The 27237-nt window shown below is 49.9% G+C and overlaps 2 protein-coding genes across 2 annotated transcripts in view; one reads left to right on the top strand and one right to left on the bottom strand.

The window, feature by feature from the left end:
• MYLK4 (myosin light chain kinase family member 4) overlaps positions 1–14858 on the bottom strand; it is a gene marked incomplete at its 3' end in the record, with an annotated part of 88870 nt that extends 74012 nt beyond the window's left edge. The window contains exon 1 of the mRNA XM_079712452.1: positions 14815–14858. The remainder of the gene's footprint in view (positions 1–14814) is intronic.
• On the top strand, positions 11616–26514 carry WRNIP1 (WRN helicase interacting protein 1). The gene is made up of 7 exons (XM_079712453.1): positions 11616–12387; positions 14242–14433; positions 14873–15114; positions 20965–21194; positions 23726–23881; positions 25185–25264; positions 25813–26514. Exons 1-7 carry the CDS (start codon positions 11650–11652, stop codon positions 26086–26088), a joined length of 1914 nt encoding a protein of 637 aa, XP_079568579.1. The 5' UTR covers positions 11616–11649; the 3' UTR covers positions 26089–26514.
• Positions 26515–27237: the final 723 nt, after the last annotated feature.

Below are 27237 nucleotides of genomic sequence, written 5' to 3'. Positions count from 1 at the left end.
ATATTAGACCCTTAAAATATCCAAGGGACAGTGAGTAAGTAGCTAAATTTTGTGTAATAAAAAATGAAAATAAAATAGGAGGATTGAAAACAATTAGATAAAAATATAGCTGGGGCCACTTAAAAATTAGTCTCCTCGGAAGTACTAAACAGTGTTTTCTGTTCATTACTTCTATAATGGTTGCACAATTTGTTCATCTAATTATAGCCTTTTTTACTTTCTTGTAAAATGTAAATACATGTCACTGAGTTAATATACTGCTTAGAAAACGTGTGATATTCAATAGGAACAAAGTACACGGTGCAATCCTATTCATAAATTCATAAATACATTTCCAAAGCTCATATGACTTTTACATAATTTTTGTTAGATATGTTTCCTTTACTCTGAATTATTTTTTTAGAACTTAAAACCTGCAGAGAATTTGCATGAACAGTACAATGAATATCAATACACCCTGCACGTGGACTCACCAAATGTTTATGTTTTCAATATTTGCTGTCTCTCTCTTTTCTGAGAATAAGTTACAGACCCTGTGAAACTTTATCCCTAAATACATTAGCATATGTCTCCTTGAGAACAAAGACAGGATCCAACCAAAAATCACACAAGCACATTTAGTTGAGATGTCGTTTTAGTCTCTTTTCATCTATTCAAGGAACAATAACCCAGTCTTTTTTTTTTTAACCTTTCATGGCGTTGATATTTTTGAAGACTTCAGACCAATTTCTTCATAAAATATCCCTCAATTTGAGTTGCCTGATTGTTTCTTCATATTTGGAACCAGGTAAACCTCTGATCATGAAAACCACATCAGTGATGGTGCGTCTTTCTGGGAATGTCTCAGTAGGTGGTACGTGATGTAGCTTGTGTCATGATTCATATAATTTGGTATCCTGATTCAGGTGGTGTCTGCCAGATTTCTCCACAGTAAAGTTACCCTTATTTCTTTTGTAATTAATAAGTAATTTATGAGATTTTTATGGGTATCCTGTTCCACAACAGTCTATCACTCCATGACTTTAGTATCTATTCTTGCATGAATCAGTTATTACCACAGTGATTGTTAAGTGGTGATTTTCTAATTCTATGATTTTCTACATTTATTAATTGGTATTATTCTATTAAGAAGAGTTCTCCATCCCCATCCTGATCCCCGACCCTATTTAGTATCATTTCTAAACATGATACACATTCCCTGTGTCAGTCATGTTGATGCTCAAATTGTCCCAGATTTGGTCAATGGGAGCACCTCTGTACTTCTGACATATCACTATTGTTCTGGGGGGCACTTCCTTGCTTTCTGGCTTAATGAGATGTTCAAAGCTCACTATGTAATTTTCCTGCCCTGTTTCTAGAATCTGCCATTTCTCAGAGAAGCCCTGGCTCCTTTTAGGGAAGAATGGTGTTTAGAAACCAAGACCAGGGCAATGAGAGTGCTCTTTGCTACTGGGGTGTCATTGCTTCTAGTCCTTTCAGTGGACAGAGCTGGAAATATAATTTTTTTAAATCCTGAGCTTCATTCTTATAGTTTTCTAATTCCAACCCAGCACCATAGGATTCTCTCTGATCCTTCCCCCATTACACAAATGTACCTCCCTTCCATTAATTCATTAAGCCTGAAAATGAAAGAACAAAATAAAATGCCTGCTGTAACGTAAAATTCATGCCTCTGTTGAGATTATTCTAAACAATTGGGGAAAATGAGAGTATTCATGCCCAAATTTTAAAAATTCCATTCTACAGCATGAATCATCATTTTTTTTTTCCAGTTGGAATTTGAGGAAGGGTATATTTATGTTTCCATTCTTGAGAATGCTTTTCTACCTTCTAAATTGGAAGTGAATTTTACGAGCTAGAAGAAGCTTATGACAGGAACAAGGCATGAAATTACAGAAGTGCAAAGCCCAAGACGTGCTCTTCTGACCAAATGTTGGCCTGCTTTTCCCAAGAGGGTAAGGTTCAGTAGAGAAATTTTCCATGGGGAAATGCTACAGCAGAGAGGGTAATAGTGGCTGAAGGGGAGGTGGGTGAAAACTCCACATACTCTCAGGTTTGGGTTATTTCTTATTAAAGGTAAAAGTTGTATCTTTAGGTAGAAGATAAATTTGGCTATTATGTAATGGTTCATAGTAGGTTTTTAGGTTTTATCCTACATATTCAAAAGTATTGATGTTTCTTGGTGCAAAAGGACCATGGCAGCTGGTAAAATGGTAAAAGGGCATTGTAAGTCCCAGCTCTTACATGGGAAACACTTTCAGCATAAATGAAGCCTGGGAGGGCACAGGGTGGCACGCTCCTACACTTCTGGTTGGAATGTAAACTGCCCTCATCTTTAGGGAGGGCAATTTGGCCATTCTCTTTGACCCCATTTGCATTTCTAAGACTTTTGCCCCAAAGAAATAGAATTGTAAAATATTATCTTTGAAGTAATACACGATGACATTATTTACTACATTTAAAACATTGAAATAAAGCCTAAGTACAAATTGATTGAATAGTTGTGGTCCTCCCATAAGAAAGAACATTATGCTTCCATTAAGTCGTGTGCAGAAGAATATTTAACAATGTCAGAAAAAAATGAGTGTGGTAGTTCAGGGAAGTAGTTGTTGGAGTAGATTTACTTCTGGGTAGCCTTGCCAGGAGGCGCTGCCCTCCGGGTGCCAGCTTCACGAAGGGACGTCTATTAGGCCCCTCCGCTTGAGGTTAGACCCCTGGCTCAGGGAGGCCCTGGGCTCACGACCGTCACCCTCGCCTGCAGAGGCCACCCAAGGCCAGGCCCACGGTGGGCAGAATTAGCAAAAGCCCTTGGGGCAAAAGAAACTCTTGTGCTCAGGTCCCTCTGGTCTGTTTGGATTTGGATTCTCTTGGATTTTTGCCAGGTAGTTCCTATTTTATCAGGTCTTTGATACTTTTAAGAAGATTTCTAAACCATTTGATTCAGCATTTTTACTTGTTTTCATCAGTTACTTGTGTTGATCTGAAGTTCCTAGCTGCCATTATTGGAAATGGAAACCCCTTGAATTAATTTTTTTTTAATTGAGGTGAAATTTGCTAACAGTGAAATGCACAGAGCTTGGATCTACAGTTCGATGGGTTTTGAGAAATGTGTGTTCCTAATTAACCAACATCCCAACCAGGATACAGAACATTTCCATTATGCCCCCTTTCGGTCAATGCCCTTGTCTCAGCAGCACCGATTTCTAACACTCCAGTTTCCTTAGACGTGCCTGTTCTTGAACTTCCTTCCAATGGACTCACCATCTGTGCTCTTTGTGTCTGGTTTCATTCACTCAACATAATATTTATTAGAATCATGTGTGGTTTTGCATGTATCACCAGTTCATCCTCTCCTAATTCAATGCAGCATTTCACAGACCACAATCTGTTTATCCATCACCTGCAGATTTACATTGTTTCCAGGGGTTTTTGTTTGTTTGTTTGTTTTGCTATTACTAATAAAGCTTCTATAAACATTCTTCTTCAAGACTTTTTATACATATGTTCTCATCTCTTTGGGGTAAATACCTAAGAGTACAATTGATGGGTCATAGGGCAGGTGTATATTTAATTTTATAAGAAATCAACAAGTTTTTCAAAGAGCTCATTTTAGGCTTGCGCCAGCAATGCAGCAGCAATGCCCCAGCGATGCCCCAGTGATGCCCCAGCGATGCCCCAGCGATGTGTGAGCGTTCCAGCTGCTCTACACCCTCGTTAACATTTGGTATTGACAGTCACGTGAATTTTGGTCATTCTTATGGGTGGGAAATAGGATCTTGCTGTGGTTCTTAAAATCAATCTTATTGAGATATAATTTACATAAATAAACTGCACCCATTTTAAAGGTACAGTTTGATGAGTTTTGATAAATGCATAGAATGGTGTAACCATCTCCTCAATTTATACCATATTTCTATCACTAGCCAAAAAATCCCTCATGCCCTGGCCACCTATAATCCCCATCCCTTCACCCACTGATATAATTTCTACACTACAGATTAGCTTTGCCTGGTCTAGAATTTCACATAATTGGAATCATACAATACATATACTGTTTTGTGTCTGACTTCTTTTATTCAGCACAATGTTTCTAAGATTTATCATTGCTCTGTGTGTTGGCAGTTTATTTTTTTACCAAGTAGAATTCCACTGTATGAGTAAACCAAACTTTGTTTTTCCATTCCACTGTTGATGGGCGTTTACAGTGTTTCCAGTCTGGGGTTATTATGAATAAGGCTGCGCTAACCATTTGCATACAACCCGTTTTGTGGACACACTTTGAACATGTTTTCATCTCTCCTGGGTAAATTCTCTGGAAACAGAATTACTGGATGACATGGCAAGGGTGTGTTTCCCTTTTTAAGAAAACTGCCAAATGATTTTCCAAAATGATTTTACCATTTTATGTTCTCACAAGCAATGCTTTGAGTTCCAACTGTGCCTTGTCTTTGCCAACATGTAATGTTGTCAGTCTTTTTATTTTCAGTCATTCCAGAGGGAGTGTAGTGGCATCTCACTGTGGTTTTAATGTGCATTTCACTGTGCCTGTTTCATGTGTTTTTCTATCCATATATCTTCTTTTGTGAAGTATTCTTTTATACCTTTTGCCCATTTAAAAATGGAGGTGTTGGGAGGGGGAAGGGTAAGCTGGGACAAAGTGAGAGAGTGGCATGGACACATATCCACTACCAAACGTAAAACAGATAGCTAGTGGGAAGCAGCCGCATAGCACAGGGAGATCAGCTCGGTGCTTTGTGACCACCTAGAGGGGTGGGCTAGGGAGGGTGGGAGGGAGATGCAAGAGGGAGGAGATATGCGGATATATGTATACATATAGCTGATTCACTTTGTTATAAAGCAGAAACAAACACACTATTGTAAAGCAATTATACTCCAATAAAGATGTTAAAAAAAAGATTAAAAATGGAGGTATTTTGTCTTCTTATTGAGTTGCAATAATTCTTCATATACTCTGGAAATAAGTCCTGTGCGGATATATGTATTACAAATATTTTCTCTCAGGCTATGGCTTGTGTTTTCATTTTCCCACAGATGTCTTTTTTTTTTTTAAACATCTTTATTGGAGTATAATTGCTTTACAATGGTGCGTTAGTTTCTGCTTCATAACAGTGAATCAGCTATACATATACATATGTCCCCATATCTCTTCCCTCTTGCGTCTCCCTCCCACCCTCCCTATCCCACCCCTCTAGGTGGTCACAAAGCACCGAGCTGATCTCCCTGTGCTATGCGGCTGCTTCCCACTAGCTATCTATTTTATGTTTGGTAGCATATATATGTCCATGCCACTCTCTCACTTCATCCCAGCTTACCCTTCCCCCTCCCTGTGTCCTCAAGTCCATTCTCTACATCTGCATCATTATTCCTGTCCTGCCCCTAGGTTCTTCAGAACCTTTTTTTTTTTTTTTTTAGATTCCATATATATGTGTTAGCATACGGTATTTGTCTTTCTCTTTCTGACTTACTTCACTCTGTATGACAGACTCTAGGTCCATCCACCTCACTACAAATAACTCAGTTTCGTTTCTTTTTATGGCTGAGTAATATTCCATTCCCACAGATGTCTCCTGAAGAGCAGATGCTTTTTAAATTTTAATTAAGTTCAATATATATATATATATATATATATATATATATTCATATGTATATTTTTAATGACCAGTGCTGTTTATGCCCTCACTAAGAAATCTTCATGTACCCCAAAGCCATGAAGATATTCTTCCACGTTTCCCTGTAGAAGCTTCATACTTTTAGCTTTTACATCAAGTCCTATGAGCCATCTTGAATTATTTTTGCCTGTGGTGTAAGGCAGAAACCAAGGTTCAATTTCTCTCTTTCACTTATTCAGTTCGGACGGGATCACCCGTTGAACTCCACGTTAACTTTTAATACACTTCTTTAACAACATCTCTGAGATCCTCTTTACCCTTGCCTCATTCTACCAACCAGTCGCTTAGCAGCTCCCAGTGTATCCCCTACTCATTTCTGGAAATTCCTCGAAGAGTTGCTGAAATGTGCTGCAAGCTGTTCTGTGCGCTGCAGTCCTCACGTGTGTCTGCAGGGTCCTCCTGCCCTGCCAGGTGAAGACCATGGTCAAGACCCTCCTGGAAGAAGCCTGGGTGCCGGCACTGCTGATGGGGCCTCAGTGCGAGCACCAGGGTCTGAGCGGGGGAGGGCAGAGCTAGGGGATGTCGCCTCCCCTCCAATGCAGCGCTGCTGGGTCCTCCAGATCTAGATTCCTGCCCAGAACATCAGCTCATCTTCTGGTCTTCAGCCCTCTCCCCGTAGGGTTTCAAATTCAGTTTGATGGACAAGAAGGAAACGGATGTCACGGCTCACCCTCCACTTTCTCTTCTTCCTTCTATGAAAAATCCATCTCTCCCCTAAGCAACCCAGTCTTTCCTCCCGGTGGCAATTCTCCACTGTTCCTAGGAGACCATCTTAGTCTCACCTCCCAAAAAGTGCCCTTTCTCTTTATGGAAGGGTTCTCTAAATATCTCCTTGTTGGCAGAAAGTCTTCCTCTAATCTTTCTGTAACTAAAAGCCCCATTCAGGTGGTCTTTCTGGAAGAAACAGAATGCTCCTGCTGTGAACCTCAGGGGAAAGGGTCAAGCCTGCACTTGACGCCTGCCTGACGGCTTTCACTCACTGGTCCCATCCAAGCACAGCCCAGCGCTCCCTACGTGTCAGGCATGGGGCCTGCGCTGTCCTATAATGGAAGTGGGGCAGGAGTGGAAACAGACATGCAATGGGCAGTTATAATACTATGAGGCATCTGTCATAAGGGACAGACAAGGTGTCAAATGAGCAAAGGGACCAAACCAGCCTGGAGGGTCAGGGACAATTAACAGGACTTCTCTAAACTGAAGAGTAAGTAGTAACCCAGACGCAGCAAAGGACTGGAAAGCTCTCCAGGGTGAGAAGTGTGGGAAGAAACGACGAATATCTTTAGTGTTTTCATCATTAAACATAATGGTGGCTGCCCGTTTGAGGAAAAACAAAACAAAACCCATCATGTTAAGGAGGTATCTTTCTCTATTTTACTAGAAGTTTTGTAAACTCAGGGATTGAAGCAGAATTTTGGCTCAGTCATTTCACTGTTCACTTTATAAGGTAAAGAGGCCTGCTTTCTCCAACAACGTAATAATAACCAGTACTGGCCAATGAAATTCAGAAAGAAAACAAAATAATAGATAAATGTGTTGGAAAGAGGAAAAGTATTGTTCTGATACCGACTCTCCGACACCAACTGGGTGTCCTGCAATTCGATTCTGCTCTGACGCCCACCCACCAGAGTTAGTATCAGAACCCATGGATCAGGGCAGAGCCCTCACAATGACGACCCATTTCAGACTCCAGCCTCAAGGCTCAGGGACCAGCACTCCTACCAACCGGCTAGAAACATGGGGGTCCCACAACCCCCTCCCTCAGGTCTGATAATTCCCTGGAGCAAATCACAGAACTCACTGAAAAAAAATTCAGTTTTTTAACAAAGGATGCACATAACACGAGGTCTGGAGGATCCTGGACGCAGCTTCCATGCCCTCTGCATGGCGACAGGGCTCATCCCACCCCCACTGCTATATTCACCAACCAGGAAGCTCCACCAGCGTTGGTGTCCGGAGGTTTTACTGGGGTTCTACTATGTAGGCACGACTGATTAAATCACGGGCCATGTGTTTGAAGGCAAATCTCCAACATCCCTCCCCTCCCCAGTGATGGCTGGCCTGAAGTTCCAACCTCTAATTGTGTGGTTGGTGTTTCTGGTGAGCAGTTCCCATCCTGAAGCTCTCTGGGGACCCACCAGGAGTGGCCTCATTGGCTCTCCTGTCACTCAGGAAATTCCAAGGATTTTTGAAGCTCAGTGCCAAGAACTGATGCCAAAGTTCAGATGTATTCTTTTTGTACAAAGAGTATCAATAGAAAATCACTTAAAACTAATAAAAGAGTTTCCCCCAAAAAAGCCAAATATGAAATAAATTATAAAAGTCAAAGCACTTTTTTTATACCAGTAAGACCAGTAATAAAATAGAACAATCCGGCGGTCTTATTACAGTAGCAAGAAAATGTATACAATTTACTAAAGTTAATAGAAACGTGGCATAGATTCCAGTGGACACAAGGGAAAGTCAGGAAAAGAAAGGCCTATGAGGTTGGGCTAGGCAAGAGGACTCCCAAAGCAGGAAGGGGAACAGATGGCCGTGGGGCTGACTTTTAGGATGGTGACTAAAGATGGCAGGGATGTGCATCATGGTGGGATTAACTGAACTCGAAATGTCCAACATACCTTGGGTATGATTACGAGGGGCAAGGTGACGCCTGAGGTTCGATAATACTACGAGGCCTTCTATAGGGCAGCACGCAGGACCTGCACCAGGCTGAGACTTTCCTTGCGGTCACTGAGTAGATGGCTGATCTGAGAGCTGAGCCACACACGGAATCCGTCATCCCCATTGTGATTCTGGGGCGGAGGACAGAGATGGTTACACTGCTCAAAGTGAACGCCAAGTCCGGCTGGAGACAAGAAAGCAGTGAGGGATTAACGGAGGATATTTAAGCCGAGGGTTTACTGCTTTACATTGAGCTCGTTTACTGCAACCTTATAATAGAGTTTACACTTATTTGTATTTATGCTGATTTAAAAAGAAAGTTTAAATCTGGTTAAAGGCTGGTATGGTTTACTCATTTTATTTTTCTACCATCACCATCTAGTGGAGAAAACTTTGAACTTCAGGCAGGATGAGCTGGGGTTCAGGAAACAGAGTAATAGAGGGCTTACTCTGTGCTCCGCACGGTACTAAACACCTTTACATTCATAAGATCACTTAATTCTCACAACAGATTGAGAGGGAGGCATTACTGTTCCCCTCTTAGATTTGGAAGCTGAGTCTGGGAGGGGAAGGAGCTCGCCCAAGGTCACACCATGTCCAACTCAAGCCCAGATTCTAGGGCAAGTCCAGTGCACTTTCACCTCACAGTCCATCCAAATGGTGCGATTTTATTCATGTATGACACCATGGAAGTAAAGTACATATACGTATATGGAGAGTTTTGTCTTTTCTTCATATGTTTCCTTTTTCATATTTTTTCTTTTATATATTATATATACGAGCAGAACAGTTGTATAAAAATAAAATGGGATTATACTATATAGCTTTGTATCTTCTAACTTTTACTCCATATTATGCAATGAATATTTTCCCATTACAGTAAAAACTTTTGAAAATATATATTAGGTAACAATAAAGGCAGATATAGAATTACATTTATATGTAAATACACGGTGTAGTCTTGAGATATTTTTTTCTTTCTGAAATACATTTTAAAAGACTGGAATAGGGTGCTGAAATATTAACAATGAGAATCTCTGAGCAGATTTTCCATAATAAGCATATATTATTTCTAAACAAAAAATAAGTTTTAAGCTTTACATTTACATTAAAAGACTCAGGAAGCTTCAGAGTTGTTGCCCCGTTTGTTATCATTATTTTAAAATATTTTGCTTGTGTTAGAGACCACATGTCCATCTATTTCTATACGTATTTAAAATTAACATAGTGTATTATATTTCCATATTTAGTAATACTTTCCTTCACAGCTCATTTTGAGGACAGCCCTAGAACCTCACAGGCAGCAGAATACGCTGCGCCAAACCGTGCCAGTTTGGCATAAGGATTATATTGAGCTAAAGGCAATTAAGCTGATACAGGAAGAGCTCTCTGCTCTCGCCCTACTTCCTAAGAGCAGGACATAAATTTGCAAAGGTGTGTTCCCCGCTCCCATCTACCAGAAAGGGCAGAAGTTAATCACAGGAGAAAACTCTAGACCCTCATCGGCCCAGAGGTGGCACTGGAGGAATCTGCACAACCAACTTGACTAACTAGTTCTTGTCTCCCATCAGTTTCCCATGCCTTCCCCCAATTTGCCGCCCTAGAAACTCAAGGTCCTTTTCCTTTGTCTTGTCGCTTCTCTACAAATGTTTTGTTCTTTTGATAAATTGCTACGTAAGCCCGCCCATCACCAGGTACTCCGTGTGTAGGGGCGCTGCAAATGTTAACAGTCTGTTTTTCTTTTTAATCTGTCTTTTGTCGGTTAAATTCACAGGGCCAGAGCTAATAACCCTAAGACAAGGAGAGAAGATTTCTTTCCCCGCCCGCAAACCTCTTCTCCAAGTACTTGCTTTTGTGAAGTTCGGGGGCTGGATGCTCTGGGCGATAAGTAAAAGGCTATATAAAAGCTCATGATCCTACATTTCAAATTGTATGATGGCCAAACAATAAGACTCCATAACTCATTCTTACTTACCTTTTCTACTAATGCTACTTTTGAGCCTAACATACGTAGTTGGAAAAACTATCAGAAAGTCAGATTTCAGCCCTCTCAACACTTGACAGCAGGTTGGGACACATGCTTCACAACCAGTATCAACTGAAAAAAAACACTTCCTTTGCCCTCTCCTTTTATACCATCTTTTACCTAATTCTAGTTCTTTGTGAGGTATTCCTTTTTGTAAAATCATCTCAAATGAAGAGGCTCATTTAACCCTTAAGGGTTTGCGTTTGGGTAAGTTCCAAGGAGAAGTTCTTGTGCAGATTAAATAAACATCCCAGTTTTGTCAACTTTTAGGAAAGCCCCTTCTTTTCTAAAATTGTCTCACTTGTTTTCATTCCCCCTTCTATTTTCTTCTTCTAAATACCAAAAATGCAGATTTGTGTCACATTTCTGAAGGAGAAGTTTAGAGAAAAGCAGGAACGCGTGCCAGAGACGGTCATCCCGTCGCCCCAGGCCAGACCCCTCGCGGGTCTCAACCCGACGTCGCTAAGCCCGGGGCGGCGCGCGCGGCGGAACCTGACGCCGCCTCGAGATGCCCGCGCATTTCTAACGTTTAACTACAAAACGGCCGTGAGACACCACGTGTGCGAGCGCGCGTTTGGGGTAAAAGGCCAACAATCTGGGGCTGGCGGTTCTTTTTCCGTGTCTCTGGCGGCCGCCGCCGCCGCCCAGGCGAACACTCCCAATCGGGAGGACCTTCGAATTCCCTTTGCTCCGTCCCCACCCGGCTCCCCGCCGGCGCGCCCAACGTCTCTCCCATTTCTCCGCCCCCTGCCCTCCGCCCCCTGCCCTCCGCCACGCGCGGAAAGCCACTCCCCTCGCGCAGCCGCGGCGCGCTTCCACGGCGCGCTTCCATGGCTTCGCCGTCCACGGAGGACAGGCCTGCGCACGCGCAACCCGCTGGCCTCTCGCGATGCCGGCCGGAAGGGAACGCACTGCAGCCGAGAGACCGTCCACGGACTACACTTCCCGACAGGCCGCGCGAGATGTTGCCCGCGGCGGCCAGGCGAACCTCCGTGGACTACACTTCCCGACAGGCCGCGCGAACCGTTGCGAGCGGCCGCGGACTACGTTTCCCGTCAGGCCGCGCGGGCCGTTGCCAGCGGCTGCCGGGCGAGGGGCCGCGGACTCCGCTTCCCGGCGCGCCGCGCGAGGCGCCGGGGCCTCCGGCCGAGGGCGGGCCGACGCGGGCAGTCCGGACGTGAGGCATGAGCGGCGCCCTCCGCCGGCCCGCTCGCGTCCTGCCGCCTCCCCGAGCGAGGGTCGCGCGGCGCGGGGCCTAGCGCGGCGGCCGCCATGGAGGTGAGCGGGCCCGAGGACGACCCGTTCCTGGCGCAGCTGCACCGGGTGCAGTGCCCCGTGTGCCAGCAGACCATGCCTGCCGCGCACATCAACTCGCACCTGGACCGCTGCCTGCTCCTGCACCCGGCGGGCCACGCGGAGCCCGCGCCGCCCCGCGCCAAGCGGCGCCGGCCGTCCGAGAGCTCCGCGCTCAAGCAGCCGGCCACGCCGACGGCGGCCGAGAGCAGCGAGGGCGAGGCCGAGGAGCCGGACGACGGCGGCGAGACCGAGAGCCGCGAGAGCTACGACGCGCCGCCCACGCCCAGCGGCGCGCGGCTCATCCCCGACTTCCCGGTGGCGCGGCCCGGCAGCCCCGGCGGGAAGGGCGCGGGGCAGCGGCCGGCGGCGGCGGCGGGCAGCGCGTCCCCGCGGAGCTGGGACGAGGCGGAGGCGCCGGAGGAGGAGGAGGCGGCGGGCGACGCGGACGGCGAGGACGACGCGGGCCGCTGGGATGCGGACGCCGCCGCCGCCTTCGAGGCCCCGGGCGGCCGCCCGCACGCCCGGGCCCCCGCGGCCGAGGAGGTGCGGCAGCTGCTGCAGGGGAAGCCGCTGGCCGACACGATGCGGCCCGACGCGCTGCAGGACTTCGTGGGGCAGGGCCGCGCTGTGGGGCCCGAGACGCTGCTGCGCTCGCTGCTCGAGGCCAACGAGGTACCCTCGCTCATCCTGTGGGGGCCGCCGGGCTGCGGCAAGGTGAGCGCGTCCGCCCGCCCCGCAGCACCCCCCGGGCCGCAGGCGCGTTCTCCGGGCGTTAACAGAGTGAAGGTGTCTGAATGCGGGGGGTGAGCGGGAATCGGGGGACCCCCGTGGCGGGCCGCCCAGAGCCGTGGTCCACCCTATTCCGGGGGCGGGTGGAGTCAGGTGTGCAGCCAGCAGTCGGGAATTGTAGAATTTGTGTTGTGCTGTTTCCGGCTCCTTGTAGCCGTTGGTTTTTTCAGCAGACGGGTCTTCGTTAAAACTTGAGACTGTGCTCGCTTAACAGGACTGACAGGAGAACTCCTTCCCCCTGCGAGCCGCCTTCATCCACCGTTTCCATAACTGTCCTTAGGATGGCTTGTCCGTTAAAGAAGCAACATCGGTGCATGTTGGTGGCCAGTGCTTTCTTAGGGGCGGGCACAAGCCCAGAGGAGGGCACTTAGGATGTTGGGGTCTAGAGAACACGTCACTGGAAGAGCGCTGGGGAGACTGGGAAGGAGCCCTAAGGAGGCAGGAGCTAGGACGGAAAAAAGAGAAAGCGAGGAGGTGCTGAAATACATATTTTCCTGTCTTCAGGGAAAGGGAGGAGAAGCAGCACCAGGGAGCGAAAAGCAAAGCCCAGGACGAGGCGCGAAGGGGCTCAGAGCTGTGAGTGGGTCCAGACCCCTCAGCGCACGAGGCCTTTTACGGATTTTCTCCAGTTGTTCTTTTCAACTTCGTCTCCCACAGCTTAGTCGCATCTCCGTTTATTCCAGTTCCTAGAGTGAGTCCTGCTCGTGGTGTGCTTTCTTGTTTGCACTGGAGCTTTTCTGAAGCCAGGAGCAATCAGAGTTGACCCCGGAAGCATGGCACCACGCGGTAGCGTTCTTAGTGATTCCCTAGAGCTCTTAAGACGGTCAGAACAGCGAATCAGGTGGAGGGCGTTGAAGCAGATGGCAGGAGAAACGCCCCTGTGGAGGGCGGGGCGCTCGCGGCAGATGCCTGGCAAGAGAGCCGGTGGGCCGAGCTGTGCAGAGTAGTGGTTGGTCACCGGTCACAAGCGAGGCAGGTGTGGCCTGTGGCTGGGCTTGCTGAGGAGCAGTCGCAGTGCGTGACGATGCTGTGCGACTTTCAGAAAATAGAACGCCCCCTTCCCACTCATTCAGGAGCACATTCGCCTCTCATGACACAGTCTTTCGTTTTTCTTTACCTCCATCCTTAACCGCTATACTTCACTGCTGACAGTAATAATAAAGTTAATAATAGCGTGTGTGTGTTTATCAAGCACCCACTGAACGCCAGGCGCTGAGCATCGCTTTCCGGGAAGCGCTGACAGGGTCGCAGTGCTGCTGTTCCATCTCTGTCCCTCAGTGGACAGTCCCACGGGGCGGGGGTCGTCCTGAGCGCCGGCGGTGGTCATTGGTCTCTCAGTTCAAGGGCTGGCTCTCCTTTTCCGAGCTGCCCTGCGGAGCTTTCGGATGTGGCCCAGCCAGCCCCGTGGGTCTGCACCTCACCCGTCGGTGGTGCTGTTTCCTTGGCTGGGAGAGGTCACCGCTATCGCCAGGCTCTGCTGCCTCAAGGTGGCCGCTCTTTCCGGGGGTTCCAGAGACCTTAGCGTCCCCAGGAAGGCATCAGATGGGGTTAGACACGAAGGAGAGGCGATCAGGATCGGCCGAACTTTCAGCTGCTTTCCTGTTTTCTTTGTAACCTTCTTTTCCACGTTTGGAAGCGCACTGTGCTGTTTCCGATCGTATCTGCTGCTGAGCGCGCCTCAGCGTTCAGGCTGCGGGTAAACGCTGCGGCGGCTGCTCTGGCAGCCTGGGTGCGCGTCCCTCCATCTCATCAACTTCCACGCTCTGCCCTCTGTCGCAGACCACGCTGGCCCACATCATAGCTAACAACAGCAAGAAACACAGCGTGAGGTTCGTGACGTTGTCGGCGACCAGCGCCAAGACAACCGACGTGCGCGACGTCATCAAACAAGCTCAGAACGAGAAGCGCTTTTTCAAGAGGAAAACCATCCTTTTTATTGACGAGATTCATCGGTTCAATAAGTCCCAGCAGGTATGTTCACTTCTTTTTACTTTCTTTTGGTCCTTGTGAATGCTGACTTGAGTGTAAAGCCCGTGAGGTCACTGCATAAATGCTCGGGGCGGGGGGTGACGGTAACTCTCCGTCTGCAGAAGCCTCGACCCTCAGCCCTTCTCCTCTATGCCTGTGTCCTCACTTTTTCTTAGCTTTTTTTTTGGTGACCAGAAAATGCTTCCTCTATCTGATAAATGAAATTGTTGGTATACCTCTGAGCTATACATATCAGAAAAGCCACTTTGGGTCAAGCTTCCACTTTTCATAAACGTTTAAACATCAGGACTCACAGTGAGCAGTCTAAGTTCCTAACCTAACCTTGAACTCAGAATTAAGAAAAGGAAGGAACAGCTGACTTACCCAGGATCCTGCAGGTTGTAGACGGGGGTCAATTTCTTTTGTTTTCCTCCACGATCAGGACACGTTCCTTCCTCACGTGGAGTGTGGAACCATCACGCTGATTGGGGCGACCACGGAGAACCCCTCCTTCCAGGTCAACGCTGCTCTGCTGAGCCGCTGCCGGGTTATCGTTCTCGAGAAGCTTCCGGTGGAGGCTCTGGTGACTGTCTTGATGCGGGCGATCAACTCCCTGGGGATCCACGTCCTGGACTCCAGCCGCCCTGCCGACCCTCTGGGCCATGGCAGCAACAGCGGCTCTGAGTAAGTGACTCCGGCTCCGGCAGGCCCCTGGGGCAGCACCTCCCGGAGAATCCCGGGCTGGGGCTGGAGGGGCAGGGTGGAGAAATGTCCTCCTAGGAGAGACGGGAATGGAGGAGGGAAGTGCTGGGTTACAGACAGGCAGACAGGTGTGGCTCTGTCTCTGCAGAGGGTTCCTGGCTTTTCACATGTGAGTTAGAGACCATCCTGGGCTCATCTGTAGTTCTTCCAGCTTTAACTGCTTAGCCCCTTACTTTAGTTCTTGGGTGTTTGCTTTTGTGCTGACAGATTTGGGTCTTTTCCTAGCACACTTCTTTTTTAAGGCTTGGAAGACCGACCATGAGAAGCCTCATTGATTATTTACTTCACAGGATAGACTTACCTTACGAATCTTTTGAAGTTTATGCTCAGATCCCAATTTCCTGTTCCTGCAGGTTTTTTTCTTTTTAAGACACTAAGAATTAGTATAAACATTACCATAAAACTCCTTAAGTCTTTTTAGGATGATGTTTGAGCACTCTAGAAGTCAAACTCAGTTCCGTGAAAGTAAAGAAATTTTAACTGAAAATGATGCATTCAAGGCTATCCCTTTCCTCTTGGTGATCTCTTTCTGTATTGTGAGAGCTGCGTGATGCACGGGGTGTGTATCGTGGATGATTGGCTGGGTTACTTGGGGCAGAGGTTTTCCCTTATTTGTATTAGGGCGTATTCCTCAGCTGCCCCAGGGTCCCGCGTCAGCAGCCATAACGGTGGGGGGCGAGGCCCATCTGCTGGGAAGCTGGTGCCTCCACCCTCACCCCCACTGCTCTGGAGCCGCTCTTCTGTGAGGATTAAAGCACAAGACCGAATTTTAGGCTCAGGGCTTAGGTTTCAGCTCGCCCTCCCCGTGTGTCCGGCCTCCGAATCTCGCTCCTGTCTTGGATGCCAGAGGAGCTATGTGGTGCCTTGTGAGAGCCCTGGACGCAGCTGAGGACCCCATCAGCACCCAGGTCGCGTGGCTTTAGGGTAGAGCTGAGGTGGGACCGCCACCCGTGGTGGAAGCTCAGGGAGGGGCCTCTGCGTGCGGGGCGTGCGCCGGGGTCTGCAGGGCTGCTGCCCGCTCTGCGCATCCAGTCCAGCTTTCCTCCAAGCAGCACATCCACTGCAGACTCACAGAACCAAGTGATAAAGGGAAATTGAGAGGGGAAAAAATCCTGACTTGTGTGTGTGTGTTTTTCGTGCATGTACTGGTTGTCGGTATATGTCTACAACTTTCTATCCCACTTTTTTATTTATCTAGGGTAATTTATTTATTTTACTCACATCAGCATTTCATGGGATGACTGTCAGGTTATCCCCTCCCCCCCATCACTGCCGCGCCGTAGTTGAAGTGAAATGAGGACCAGGGCAGCAGGCAGAGTGGAGATGATCAGGCTGAGCTCGTGGGTCTGCTTGTTAGCAGTTCTGACAAGAAGTTAAGTTGGGAGACGTCATAGGTCACTTGCTCAGGAGGCTGAGACACAAAAAGGCCGAGTCATGTGCCCCAGATCACACAGTTTGAATGATGGAGCTGGATTTTGAAAGCGTGCTTCTAACCCAGTTGGAAGAAGGAGCCTGAAGTTCAAAGAGTTACTTAGTACCTCCTTGGTACTGAGTGAAAGTGCTAAGTATTAACATTCTGACCTTTCTCTGTGCTTCTTCGTGTCCAGGCAGACTGTGTTAATTTGCAAAGGATTAGGAACCAAAGGCTTCCATATGTAATTTAGCAGTTGTGTCTTTTGACCAGATCTGCACGTCACACTTACCAGGGATACAGTTTGAAAAGGCATGTGCCCGGGGTCAGGCCCTGGAGGCTGTGGAGTCAGTAAATCTGTGCTGAGATCCACACACCTGGATTTTAGGAAAGTTCTCTGTAACGTGACACACGTCGCTCTTGTTACCCTGACCGTGGAGTGTTCCTTTTCCTTAGAGCCACAGAGCGTTGTTTTGTCCTTCAGGGAGCGGTTAACTGAGCCACATATGTGCTTCTGTTCTGCATGAAATAACACGCACGTTTTCACTTACTTCACTCCTCCTGCAGCTTAGACATCCAGCTGTAGAATCCTCCAGATCGCAGGAAAACAAGGTGCAGAAAGATGCAGGCCTTGGAAGGAAAGGGGGAAGGAGGGAGCAGGCCTTGCCGTACGCGCCCAGGTTCCGGCTCAGACCACATGCTGCTCTCCAGCTAGAGGACGAGGCTGTCACTTCCTTCCTCTCTGGGTCTCATTACTTTGGAATGTGATCTTTCCCAGTGCACTTAAACCATTTTTTCCCTTATTATGGAACAGTTTTTTAAATCACATTATAAAGATATAACTTACAGTCTATTGCTTATTTCTCTGTGGGATGCTGTGCAATTTCAGGCACTCTATCCCCAAGGTAGATTGCGCCTCATTTAATTCTTTTATGACTTTGGAAAGTTACTTCCAAATGAAAAACATTGTAAAAGTGTACGCTTCCGTTTTACAGTAGCCTTAAACTCTCGAGCCGGAGCACTGTCCACGTGATCTGTGCAGTAGTGGCTGTTTGTTGAGGAGTTTTGCCAGGGGCGGTGCACACGTCCCTGCCTCTGTTCTCGCGCGACCCTCCTCCGTTCCCTCTGCTGAGATCTCAAGGTGTTCTGGCGCATTTATTCCTCTTCAGAAGCCGGCTGGAGTCAGCGGGGTTGGGATGGACTGGCGGCGGCAGGGACCTCTGGCCGTCCTGTGCAGCCAGTTCCCATCAGAGACCTGGCGCGTGACCGTCCCGAGTGGCACCTCGGTTAGTGGAGCCCAGGTGCTGACAGATTCGTTTGTGTTTACAAAGACTCATTTTGGACGGGGCTGAAATTGGAGTGTGGCTCACATGGAAGAGGAGCTGTGGAGCACTGGGGGCCGGGATGGGCGCCCTCCTGTCCCCCTGACTCCAGACCTGATGGACAGGATGACAGTGGAGCGGTGTGGACTTTGGTTAAGAGTCTAAACAGCGAAGGAAGGAGTTCCTTTTCCACCCACGTAAAGCTCATCTCCATTTTTAAAGGCTAACTCACAGTCTGCTAGTCGGCTTCTCTCATAATTAGCGAGGCCCATGAGGGGGCGTGGAAACGCGGGAGCAGCGGGAGGGCTGGGCTGTGAGGCCACCCGTCTGTCTGTTCTCTGCCCCAAAGCACTTCATGCCTCTCGGTGCATCCGGTGGACAGTCACACAGGAGGGAGGTATGTGCACCAGAGCCCTGACCTGAAGGTGGCAGAGCGACAGGTGACTTTACCCCTTTGTTGCTAGTGTTTACATTTTTTATAATCCCATTTGGTAAAAAAGTAATATTCAGAGTTCTGAGTAGCTTGCTTGTATTTCAAAATAATATTTTTTTTAGTAAGATTGCAAACGCTATATGGTATGACCCCAATTTTGTTTTAAAAACGAGACTGGATATTTATAGGATAGAAATTCACAAGGTGTTCAGAAGGCTCTATCTGCCACCCGGTGTGTCCGGAGCTGCAGGTCACACCACCCAGGTCCAGTGAGGTAGATAGAGACACGGGTGGACGGCCCACAGAGGAGATCCAGCAGATGACCTGGTAGCTGCTGTTCTCTAGGTGGACGGATGAGGATGACCTGGTAGCTGCTGTTCTCTAGGTGGACGGATGAGGGGTTTTTATGGTTTTGGTGCTTCTGTACTTTCCGTGTGTCACCATGTTTAAATACACACGTGTCACTCTGAGATTGTGGGAAGATTGAAGTTAGTCCGTTCGTTGTGCAGATGCGGAGTGCCTGACGCCCACCGGGCACCGCACATAAAGAATGAAACATGATTCCTGTCCTCGCGGCCTGGCAGTGGCGGGGGGTGGAGAGACGGCGTGTCACCACCAGATGGCCCGGCTCCAGGTGACGCTCACTCAGGGCTCCGGCTCGATCCCTTTCCTCCTGCAGATGGCCCTGCGGGCTCTTGGTTGCTAGGAAGCCTTCCAAGGAGATGGAAAGCGTTGCTTTTATTAGTTCTGAGATGAGATGTTCAGGCCCTGTGGGTCTCCCTGCCCCCCTCAAAAACACAGGCGCGTGTATACACGTATGTGTACACACACGTACACATACATGTATACACGCATACACACATGCACATGCGTATACACACACACACACAGATGAGGTGCCATCACCAAGCCCCGACTGCCCTCCCTCTTAGGCATACCTGGGCTGCCACACCCCCTCTGATGTGGGCCCTTGCAACACATTCTCTTTAGTGTGGGTTGTCTAGTTTTTTCCAAATCATCAAAAATCTGCTTCAGGGCTTCCCTGGTGGTGCAGTGGTTGAGAGTCCGCCTGCCGATGCAGGGGACACGGGTTCGTGCCCCGGTCTGGGAGGATCCCACATGCCGAGGAGCGGCTGGGCCTGTGAGCCATGGCCGCTGAGCCTGCACATCTGGAGCCTGTGCTCTGCAACGGGAGAGGCCACAGCAGTGAGAGGCCCGCGTACCGCAAAAAAAAAAAAAAAATTCTGCTGCAGAAACGGGCCGTCAGCTTTACAAAGAACCAGTGAGGTGGCCTCGGTGTGTGTGGTGAGTGTCTGATCAGGAAGGGAAGAGGGTGGGCCTGCAGGCTGTTGCCACAGCTCTGGGGCCCAGGCAGCTGTGAGGAGTCCTGGGAGAGTCACTCACAGCGCAGCTAATCCCTGGGGTGGGAGGCGGTCCCCGGAAGGCTTGGCTTTGGTGAGGGAGCAGGGAGATGAGTGAGAGCAGTGGCTTGGGATCGTCAGGGAGTGTGAGGTGCAGATTGGGATTGTTCAGGCTGTTCACCAAAGCGAGGTGGGGGATGGGTGTGTGGTCAGGAACTCTGGATGGACCTCCGTAGACAAGCTGGGCCCCTTTGGTGGCCACCTCCCACTCCCTGCCTTGGCACAGCCCGGTGGCTGCCTAGGAGCTGTTTTCCAAGCAGCTGATGAAGGTTGCCGATGACGGGTGAGCCGTAACTTTGAACAGTTATTTTTTTGCTTTGTGCATGCGCAGCTGGCACCTAGCTGGGAAGAGTAAGATCCCTCTAGGTAACTAGATGTGTCACATATCTTGTGTGACTAGACTGGGAATAGGAAATGTAGTTCAGTTAGAGTCGAAAAGGAGTCATAGTTAGACCTCCTTTACGAAGGCCTGCATGTGCTTAGTACCCCCATGGAAGCATGCCCCAGGCCTAAGTCCCAGAGCCCTGCTTCTGGGTCCTGCTGTGCCCAGAGGAACGGGGGACCTGGTGGGTTGTTTGTAAAATAAGGGACATGTGTATGCCTATGTAGTTGTCACTCGGTATCTGCGGGGGAATGGTTCCAGGGCCCCTGCCCCAACAGATACCAAAATGCGAGGGTGGCGGACGCTCAGGTCCCTTCCGCAAAGTGGCGTAGTGTTTGCATAGGACCTGAGCACACCCACATACTTCAGATCATCTCTAGAGGACTTATAATACCTAACACAATGTAAATGACACGTAGATTGTTGTTAATATGTTGTGAGTGCTTTGTAAATAGTCGTTGGTATGCAACAGATTCAAGCTGTGCCTTTTGGAACTATCTGGAATCTTTCCCCCTGACATTTTCCATCCGAGGCTGGTTGAATCCGTGGACGCGGAACCTGCAGATGCAGAGGGCAGAGGATCCAGTGAAATCACCTCGCGACTCCAGGGCGAGGCAGTTCTCAGTCTTGATGATGCCGACCCGCGTGACACCGTGGACCCGCTTTAACACAGTGGTTTGGGAGCCAGGGCAGAGGCTTGAACCTCGGGTGGCTCGTTAGTGGCCTTGCGGGGACAAAAGGTCACAGAGTGCTGCGGGGTGAGCGTGTCCCCCCAGTGTGACACGCTCCCGCTGGTGTTGCAGGCCCTCCGTGTTCCTAGAGGACAAGGCAGTGGACACGCTGGCCCGCCTGAGCGACGGGGACGCGCGGGCCGGGCTGAACGGGCTGCAGCTGGCGGTGCTGGCCAGGCTGAGCGCCAGGAAGGCGTTCGGGAAGAAGAGCGGGCAGAGCTACCCTCCCGGCCGCGTGCTGGTCACCGAGAGCGACGTGAAGGAAGGCCTCCAGCGCTCTCACCTCCTGTACGACCGAGCAGGTGAGTGACCGCCCGAGCCGTGCGGCCCCCGGGCAGCTCCGTGTCGGTCGTAGAGGCGCCTCCCGCCCAGAGCCCCGTGTCACAGACCTGCTTCCCGATTCCTCGGGTGCAAAGCCGGGCGGCCCTGATGAGAGCGGGTGTGAAATTGCGGGAAGTTGGGTGCGCCTCTAATTTCAGAAGCTCAGTTTAGTTAGAGTTAGCTAAGTGAGAGTTAGAATCCTTAATTCTTAGAGTCTCTGTGAAAAATTAAGTTTACACAGAACTTGGTGCTTTTATTTCATAATAGCTTTTTAAAAAATTAAAGTTGACGTGTGTATTTATCTATTTTCATAGAACCGTATTTACAGGTACCAAATATGATACCAGCTCTTACTAAATTCCTGACCTGGCAATATTAAATGTCGTACGCACAGCACTTTTGTGTCTTTTTATAAAAGACGCGGGTGCTGAAGAGAGTCTACTGCAGATGAGGCCATAGGGTAGACTTGGGTCTGTGCGATTCTCGGCAGTCACACGGCAGGAACCGGAGTAGCTTTCTACACCTTTGAAAGGAAGCTGATGGCTCGAGCTGTCACTCTGTGTGCCGTGTCTGCAGTGTTTCCAGGTGCTTCTTGGTGATGGAAGCTCCTTCTACTGGCCAGGGCGGGCCGTGGGGGAAGCTTGGCAATGACTGGTTCCGGGCATGGCCTCCTGATGAGGGCACCGAGCGGGCCGTGTGACCTCTGGGAAGCGCCTCAGCCGACCGGGGGCACTAGGGACATGCTGGAGGCCTGTTGTGGCCGCTCCCGTCTACGTCCCAATGCAGCCCAGGCATCTCAGCCCCCAGCACTTTGTGCCCCGAAGTTGTATGAATGCTCAGAAAATCTGAACAGTAAAACGTTCTGGGTGTAGAGCATTGCTTCGCTTTGGCCAAGTGCAAGGATTGGAGATGTGAACGGAATGTAAAATTTCCAGAGGTAGAAATACGCCCCCGTGCTGGACTCCCGTTGTTCCTGGGGGCTCTGGTCTTTCTCCCTCGTGGTTGTCCTAAGGTGATGCTTCGTTCTGACGGGACCCACTGGACCTGCTCTCACCTGTCGTCAGCCTGTCAGTTAGAAACCAGAGCGCTGCCGTCTAACGTAACGGTAGCTAACGTGGACGTTTGTCTTTTAATTTTCAAAACAACCTTAGGTGGTAGGTAACTATTAATGTTGCCCCACTTTACAGATGGCAAAGCCTGAGTTCACAAAGCAAGTGCTAAAACTCATCCTCAAATCCAAGTCTGACAGATTCTGAGGACAGGACCTTCCCCCATGTCGGTGTTGCCTGCACGCCAGCCCGCCCCACGGTCCCCAGCCTCACCCCTGCAGCACATACCTACGCACGCGCGCGCACACACACACACGTGCACGCGCACTGTCAGACACATCCCAGCCAGGGGTTCCTGCTTCTCGGGGTCACGTTCCATCAGGGGGAGCCACGCACGACGGGGACCCCCGTTCTCCGCAGCGCTGTGCTGCCCGCCTGGGCCAGGCCTTGAGAACCCACACGTTCTAGAAGCCTTCCCCTTGGTGCCGCCCCCACTGTCACATCCCCCCCCACGGTGGGTCGGCAGACACAGATACACTTCAGATCCTAGAGAATCCTCCTCTCACAGGCTTTGTTCTATAAATACGGATGATAGAGGCCTCGCCCTGGAACCTGCTTACTGGTACTCTTGGCCTTTTTTGTAACTGCTGAGACTAAGACCACCACCCCCAGGATTTTAATTATTTCTTCTCATGTCATCTAGCATATAGTCACCCACCTGTGGGATTCGGTAGCTAGCTCAGATATTTCTGTGTCAGAGGGAAGAGATTTCCAAATGAGAACAAGTTCTCTGCCCTGCGTTGAGGTTGAGACTCTACACAGGTAGTGTGGAATTCTAGGCTATAAAGTGGTGTACGGTAAAAGCAGAAATAGATGCTAGCGTAGAACGTGTAACTCACGCGCGTTCTTACAGTGCCTGCCCTGTGCCTGGCAGACGTTATGAATACAGCCCGTGAGCTAGCTGGTCTTGCACCCATTCTACAGGTGAGGGACCAAGACACAGACGGGGTCAGACTTGCCCACGGTCACGTGGCCGGTGCGCTTGGCATTTAAACCCAGGCCGCCTGGCTCCAGAGCCCGTGGCCTCGACCGTGTTACCTTCATCATGGACCTAGTAAAAGTGTGGGACCCGAGGACCTCTGCGCGGGGGAGGCTCAGGGCCGTCTCCTCGCTCACACTTGACGGGGCGAGCGGAGCAGAACTCTCCCGCGTCCTCCGTGTCCGCGGGTCGGCCGGGCCTGCGCTGCCGGTCCTCCTGCCCACGTCCAGGCTCAGCGTCCCACACCGGTCGCCGGGCCGCTTGAGGGCGGCTGTCAGACCTCGCTCTCCTCAGGCCTTCCTGGGCCCCTCACTAGTTCAGGCTTCCTTGAAGTCAGCCGAGCGAGAGCAGCGTGCGGCTCGGATGCGTGTGAGCGGCAGACCCCGCGTCCCGCCGAGGCTGAGCCGTGCTCTTTGGTGTCCAGGCGACGAGCATTACAACTGCATCTCCGCGCTGCACAAGTCCATGCGGGGCTCGGACCCGAGCGCCTCCCTCTACTGGCTGGGGCGCATGCTGGAGGGGGGCGAGGACCCGCTGTACGTGGCCCGGCGGCTCGTGAGGTTTGCCAGCGAGGACGTGGGTGAGTGACGGGGGCCCGGGGCCCAGGGATGCTGCTGCCTTTCGGCCTGGGGATCTCTTGGCTCTGTGTGGGGCAGGTGAGGAGGAGGAGAGTCAGTGGGAACCCAGCCGCTTATTCCCGGGGAGGGGGTTGTGCTCAGGGTGTTTGTCTCCCAAAGTCACCGGTTTCTGTTTCCTCTGCGGTGGAGGCCGCGCAGGAGGACAGGCCCCTCATTTCATCTGCACTTGGCTGCATGTCACAGGTAGTGCGTTTTTTACAAAGTGAAGGTTTGTGGCAACCCTGCGTCACGTGGGTCTGGCAGCACCCTTTTTCCCACGGGAGCTGCTCCCGTGGGGTCTCTGTCACACTTCAGTAGTTCTCATGATATTTCACACTTCTTCATCTCCGTTATATTTTTGTTATGGAGATCTGTGATAAGTCATCTTTGATGCCACTACTACAAAAAGATAGGCTCACTGAAGGCTCAGATGATGGTTAGCATTTTTTTTAGCAGTACAGTATTTTTAGACAGAATGCTGTTGGTGACGGTAGAGTGTAAACGTAACCTTTATACGCACTGGGAAACCAAACATTTCATGCGACTTGCTTTATTGCGGTACTCACTTTATTGCAGTGGTCTGGAACCAAACCCACAATGTCTCTGAGGTGCCTGTGTTGAGATAAAAGAAACATTTTTTTTTTTTTTTTTTTTGCGGTAGGCGGGCCTCTCACTGTTGTGGCCTCTCCCCTTGCGGAGCACAGGCTCCAGATGCGCAGGCTCAGCGCCATGGCTCACGGGCCTAGCCGCTCTGCAGCATGTGGGATCTTCCCAGACCGGGGCACGAACCCTTGTCCCCTGCATCGGCAGGCGGACTCTTAACCACTGCGCCACCAGGGAAGCCCAAAGAAACATTTTAAATTTGCTTTGCAGTCAGGTGTTCTGGTTCCATCAGACAGCTCCTGAGAAAGAGATGGAAGATTCTGGACGCTATTTAAAGAAAACGACCAGAAAGCTTTCCCTTTCTTTGGTGTTAGTGAATGTCCTGCTTTTAACGCGTCCACCCTTGTGACTGTCTTCATGGCTTCTGCTCCTTACGTGGGTTGTACGTAGTCTCCTGTTTTTCCTACTAGACGGAGAGTTTTTGTCCATGAGGAGACAATTCTTGACACTGCACAGTAACCACTCAGTAAATGTCTCGAGTAAGCTAATGAGATCAGATTTTGCTGAGTGGATTTTTTTGGCCAAAGTCTGCAGGCAGTGATGGGTCAGGATGAGAGTGTGCGTTATGACTTACACGTGCCTTTGTCTCTGTGTGTGTGGCAGGTCTGGCCGACCCGTCTGCATTAACACAAGCAGTCGCTGCCTACCAAGGCTGTCACTTTATAGGCATGCCCGAGTGCGAGGTAAGGGAACCCGCTCCGTTCTTTGCAGATCGGTCCCTTGCTCTCACGCTGTGTCCCTTCGTGGTCCCTCACCGTGGGTGCCTGGGCCACTGAAGAAGCTGCTTGGCTTTCTCACTCGCATCTTAGAGGCTTAAGACTCTAGAGAGGGGACCTCAGGTGTCAGCAGGGTCATGTGTTCAAACGGGGGGAGTCCTGAGTGCCCAGGAGGTGCCCAGGGTTTCCTGGGGACAGAAGTGTCAGAGGGGCTGAACAGGAAATCTCTGCAAGTTCACCCACAAACAGAGCCACTCCTGCTGAGCTTTATATATTCGGGTTTCAAGAAAACTTTCATATAATAAAAACTTCTTTCAGTTTAAAAAAAAGAAAAGAAAACCAGTGGTCTGGTTCAGCCTCTCGCCTCAAGCAGGAATGTCTTCTTTCTGTCCTAGGTGATCCAGACTGTGGGCAAAGCGGGGGAGTAAAAGCCTGGGGGCGGGGATGGGGGCGGGGGCTCTTCTCAGAACTAACCAGAGGCGGCGCCTCCGTGACAGTGGTGCCCTCTCGCTCAGGTGCTCCTGGCCCAGTGCGTCGTCTATTTGGCCCGAGCCCCGAAGTCTGTCGAGGTGTACAGCGCCTACAGCAACGTCAAGGCCTGCCTGCGGAACCACCAGGGGCCCCTGCCCCCCGTCCCCCTGCACCTGCGCAATGCGCCCACCAGGCTCATGAAGGATCTAGGCTACGGCCAGGGCTACAAGTACAACCCCGTGTACAGCGAGCCCGTGGACCAGGACTACCTGCCCGAAGAACTGAGGGGCGTGGATTTCTTTAAGCAGCGGCGGTGCTGACTCGGAGGCTGGGCCAGGGAGGGGGAGGCCCTGGATCACCTGGTGGGTGGCCTGGCGGGAGTTACAACAGGCCGACCTTTCGTGCCAGAGATGTAAGCGTTCCTGGGGCGGGGCCCGGTTCCTTCAGCCAAGCGTGTGGCGTCGAAATTGTGTTCGTTTGCACTCTGTGCGACGTTATGCTCATGAAAGGGTCTGGCAGCTCTGTGCCATGAATTAACGTTATGAGGGATGATCTATTTTGTCATAGTATTTAAGTCATAATGTCATTTCAGAGTTCAGTTCTGTAGGGTTTTTTTCCTTTAAAAAATATATTCTGGGTAGTTTCAATTGGTAAAAAAATGTAATTGTGATTTAATACTGCATAGTGTTTTGGGTATTTTTTTTATATGCAAAGGTCTTATGAGCCAATAAAATTATTTCAAAGTACTTCAATTCTTGCCTGTTTTTCCACCCGGGATCCAAGGTACCAACATCTATCACCGTCACATTTTGGTAGGTAAACGCTGTGAAAGAAAAATTTTCATAGGTGACGTTGGAAAGTTTGGAAGTCCGTGTATCTTTCGAAAATTAACTTTTAACCATTTTGAAGGATTGTGTAAATGGCCTCTGAAAGAATCAGCAGCCTCCCGTCCCGGGCCTCCCCACTTCTCCAGACTCTTGAAGCCCCATGTTTCTGAATGATATATCCGGTTTTGCCTCTGTGTTTGCTAAAGTTAAATACGCCCCCGTATGCGCACACACACAAACACACACACACACAGACAGATCACACACACACATCTCACACACATACAGAGCTTCGTTTGCTTTGTATCGACTGCTGATGTAACCAAACGTGGGGTCCAGCTGCTCACTGTACAGAAGCCAATAAGGAGGCCAGGTTGGTGGAAAGGAAAGATTGCTTTATTTTGGATGCGACAGCCAGGGCGGGGGAGGGTGAACTCGGGTCCAAAGGCCGACTCCCCCCTGACGGGGGCAAGGGCTTCTATGGGTGGAGGGAGGGGGCTCCACGCAGCAACAGCACAGGCAGCTCTGACGGGCATCTGGATGGTGGCCGTGCGGTGCTCTGACCAGCGTCATCTTGACTCAGTGCGGTTAGCCGTCAGTTCCAGGGTCGCTTGGTTCCCATCTCCTTGAGGCCAGTTCTCA

The sequence above is a fragment of the Hyperoodon ampullatus genome (genome assembly GCF_949752795.1).
Source record: "Hyperoodon ampullatus genome assembly, chromosome: 10".
In the NCBI taxonomy this organism is placed as follows: domain Eukaryota; kingdom Metazoa; phylum Chordata; class Mammalia; order Artiodactyla; family Ziphiidae; genus Hyperoodon; species Hyperoodon ampullatus.
This window is presented reverse-complemented; position numbering and strand designations above follow the sequence as displayed.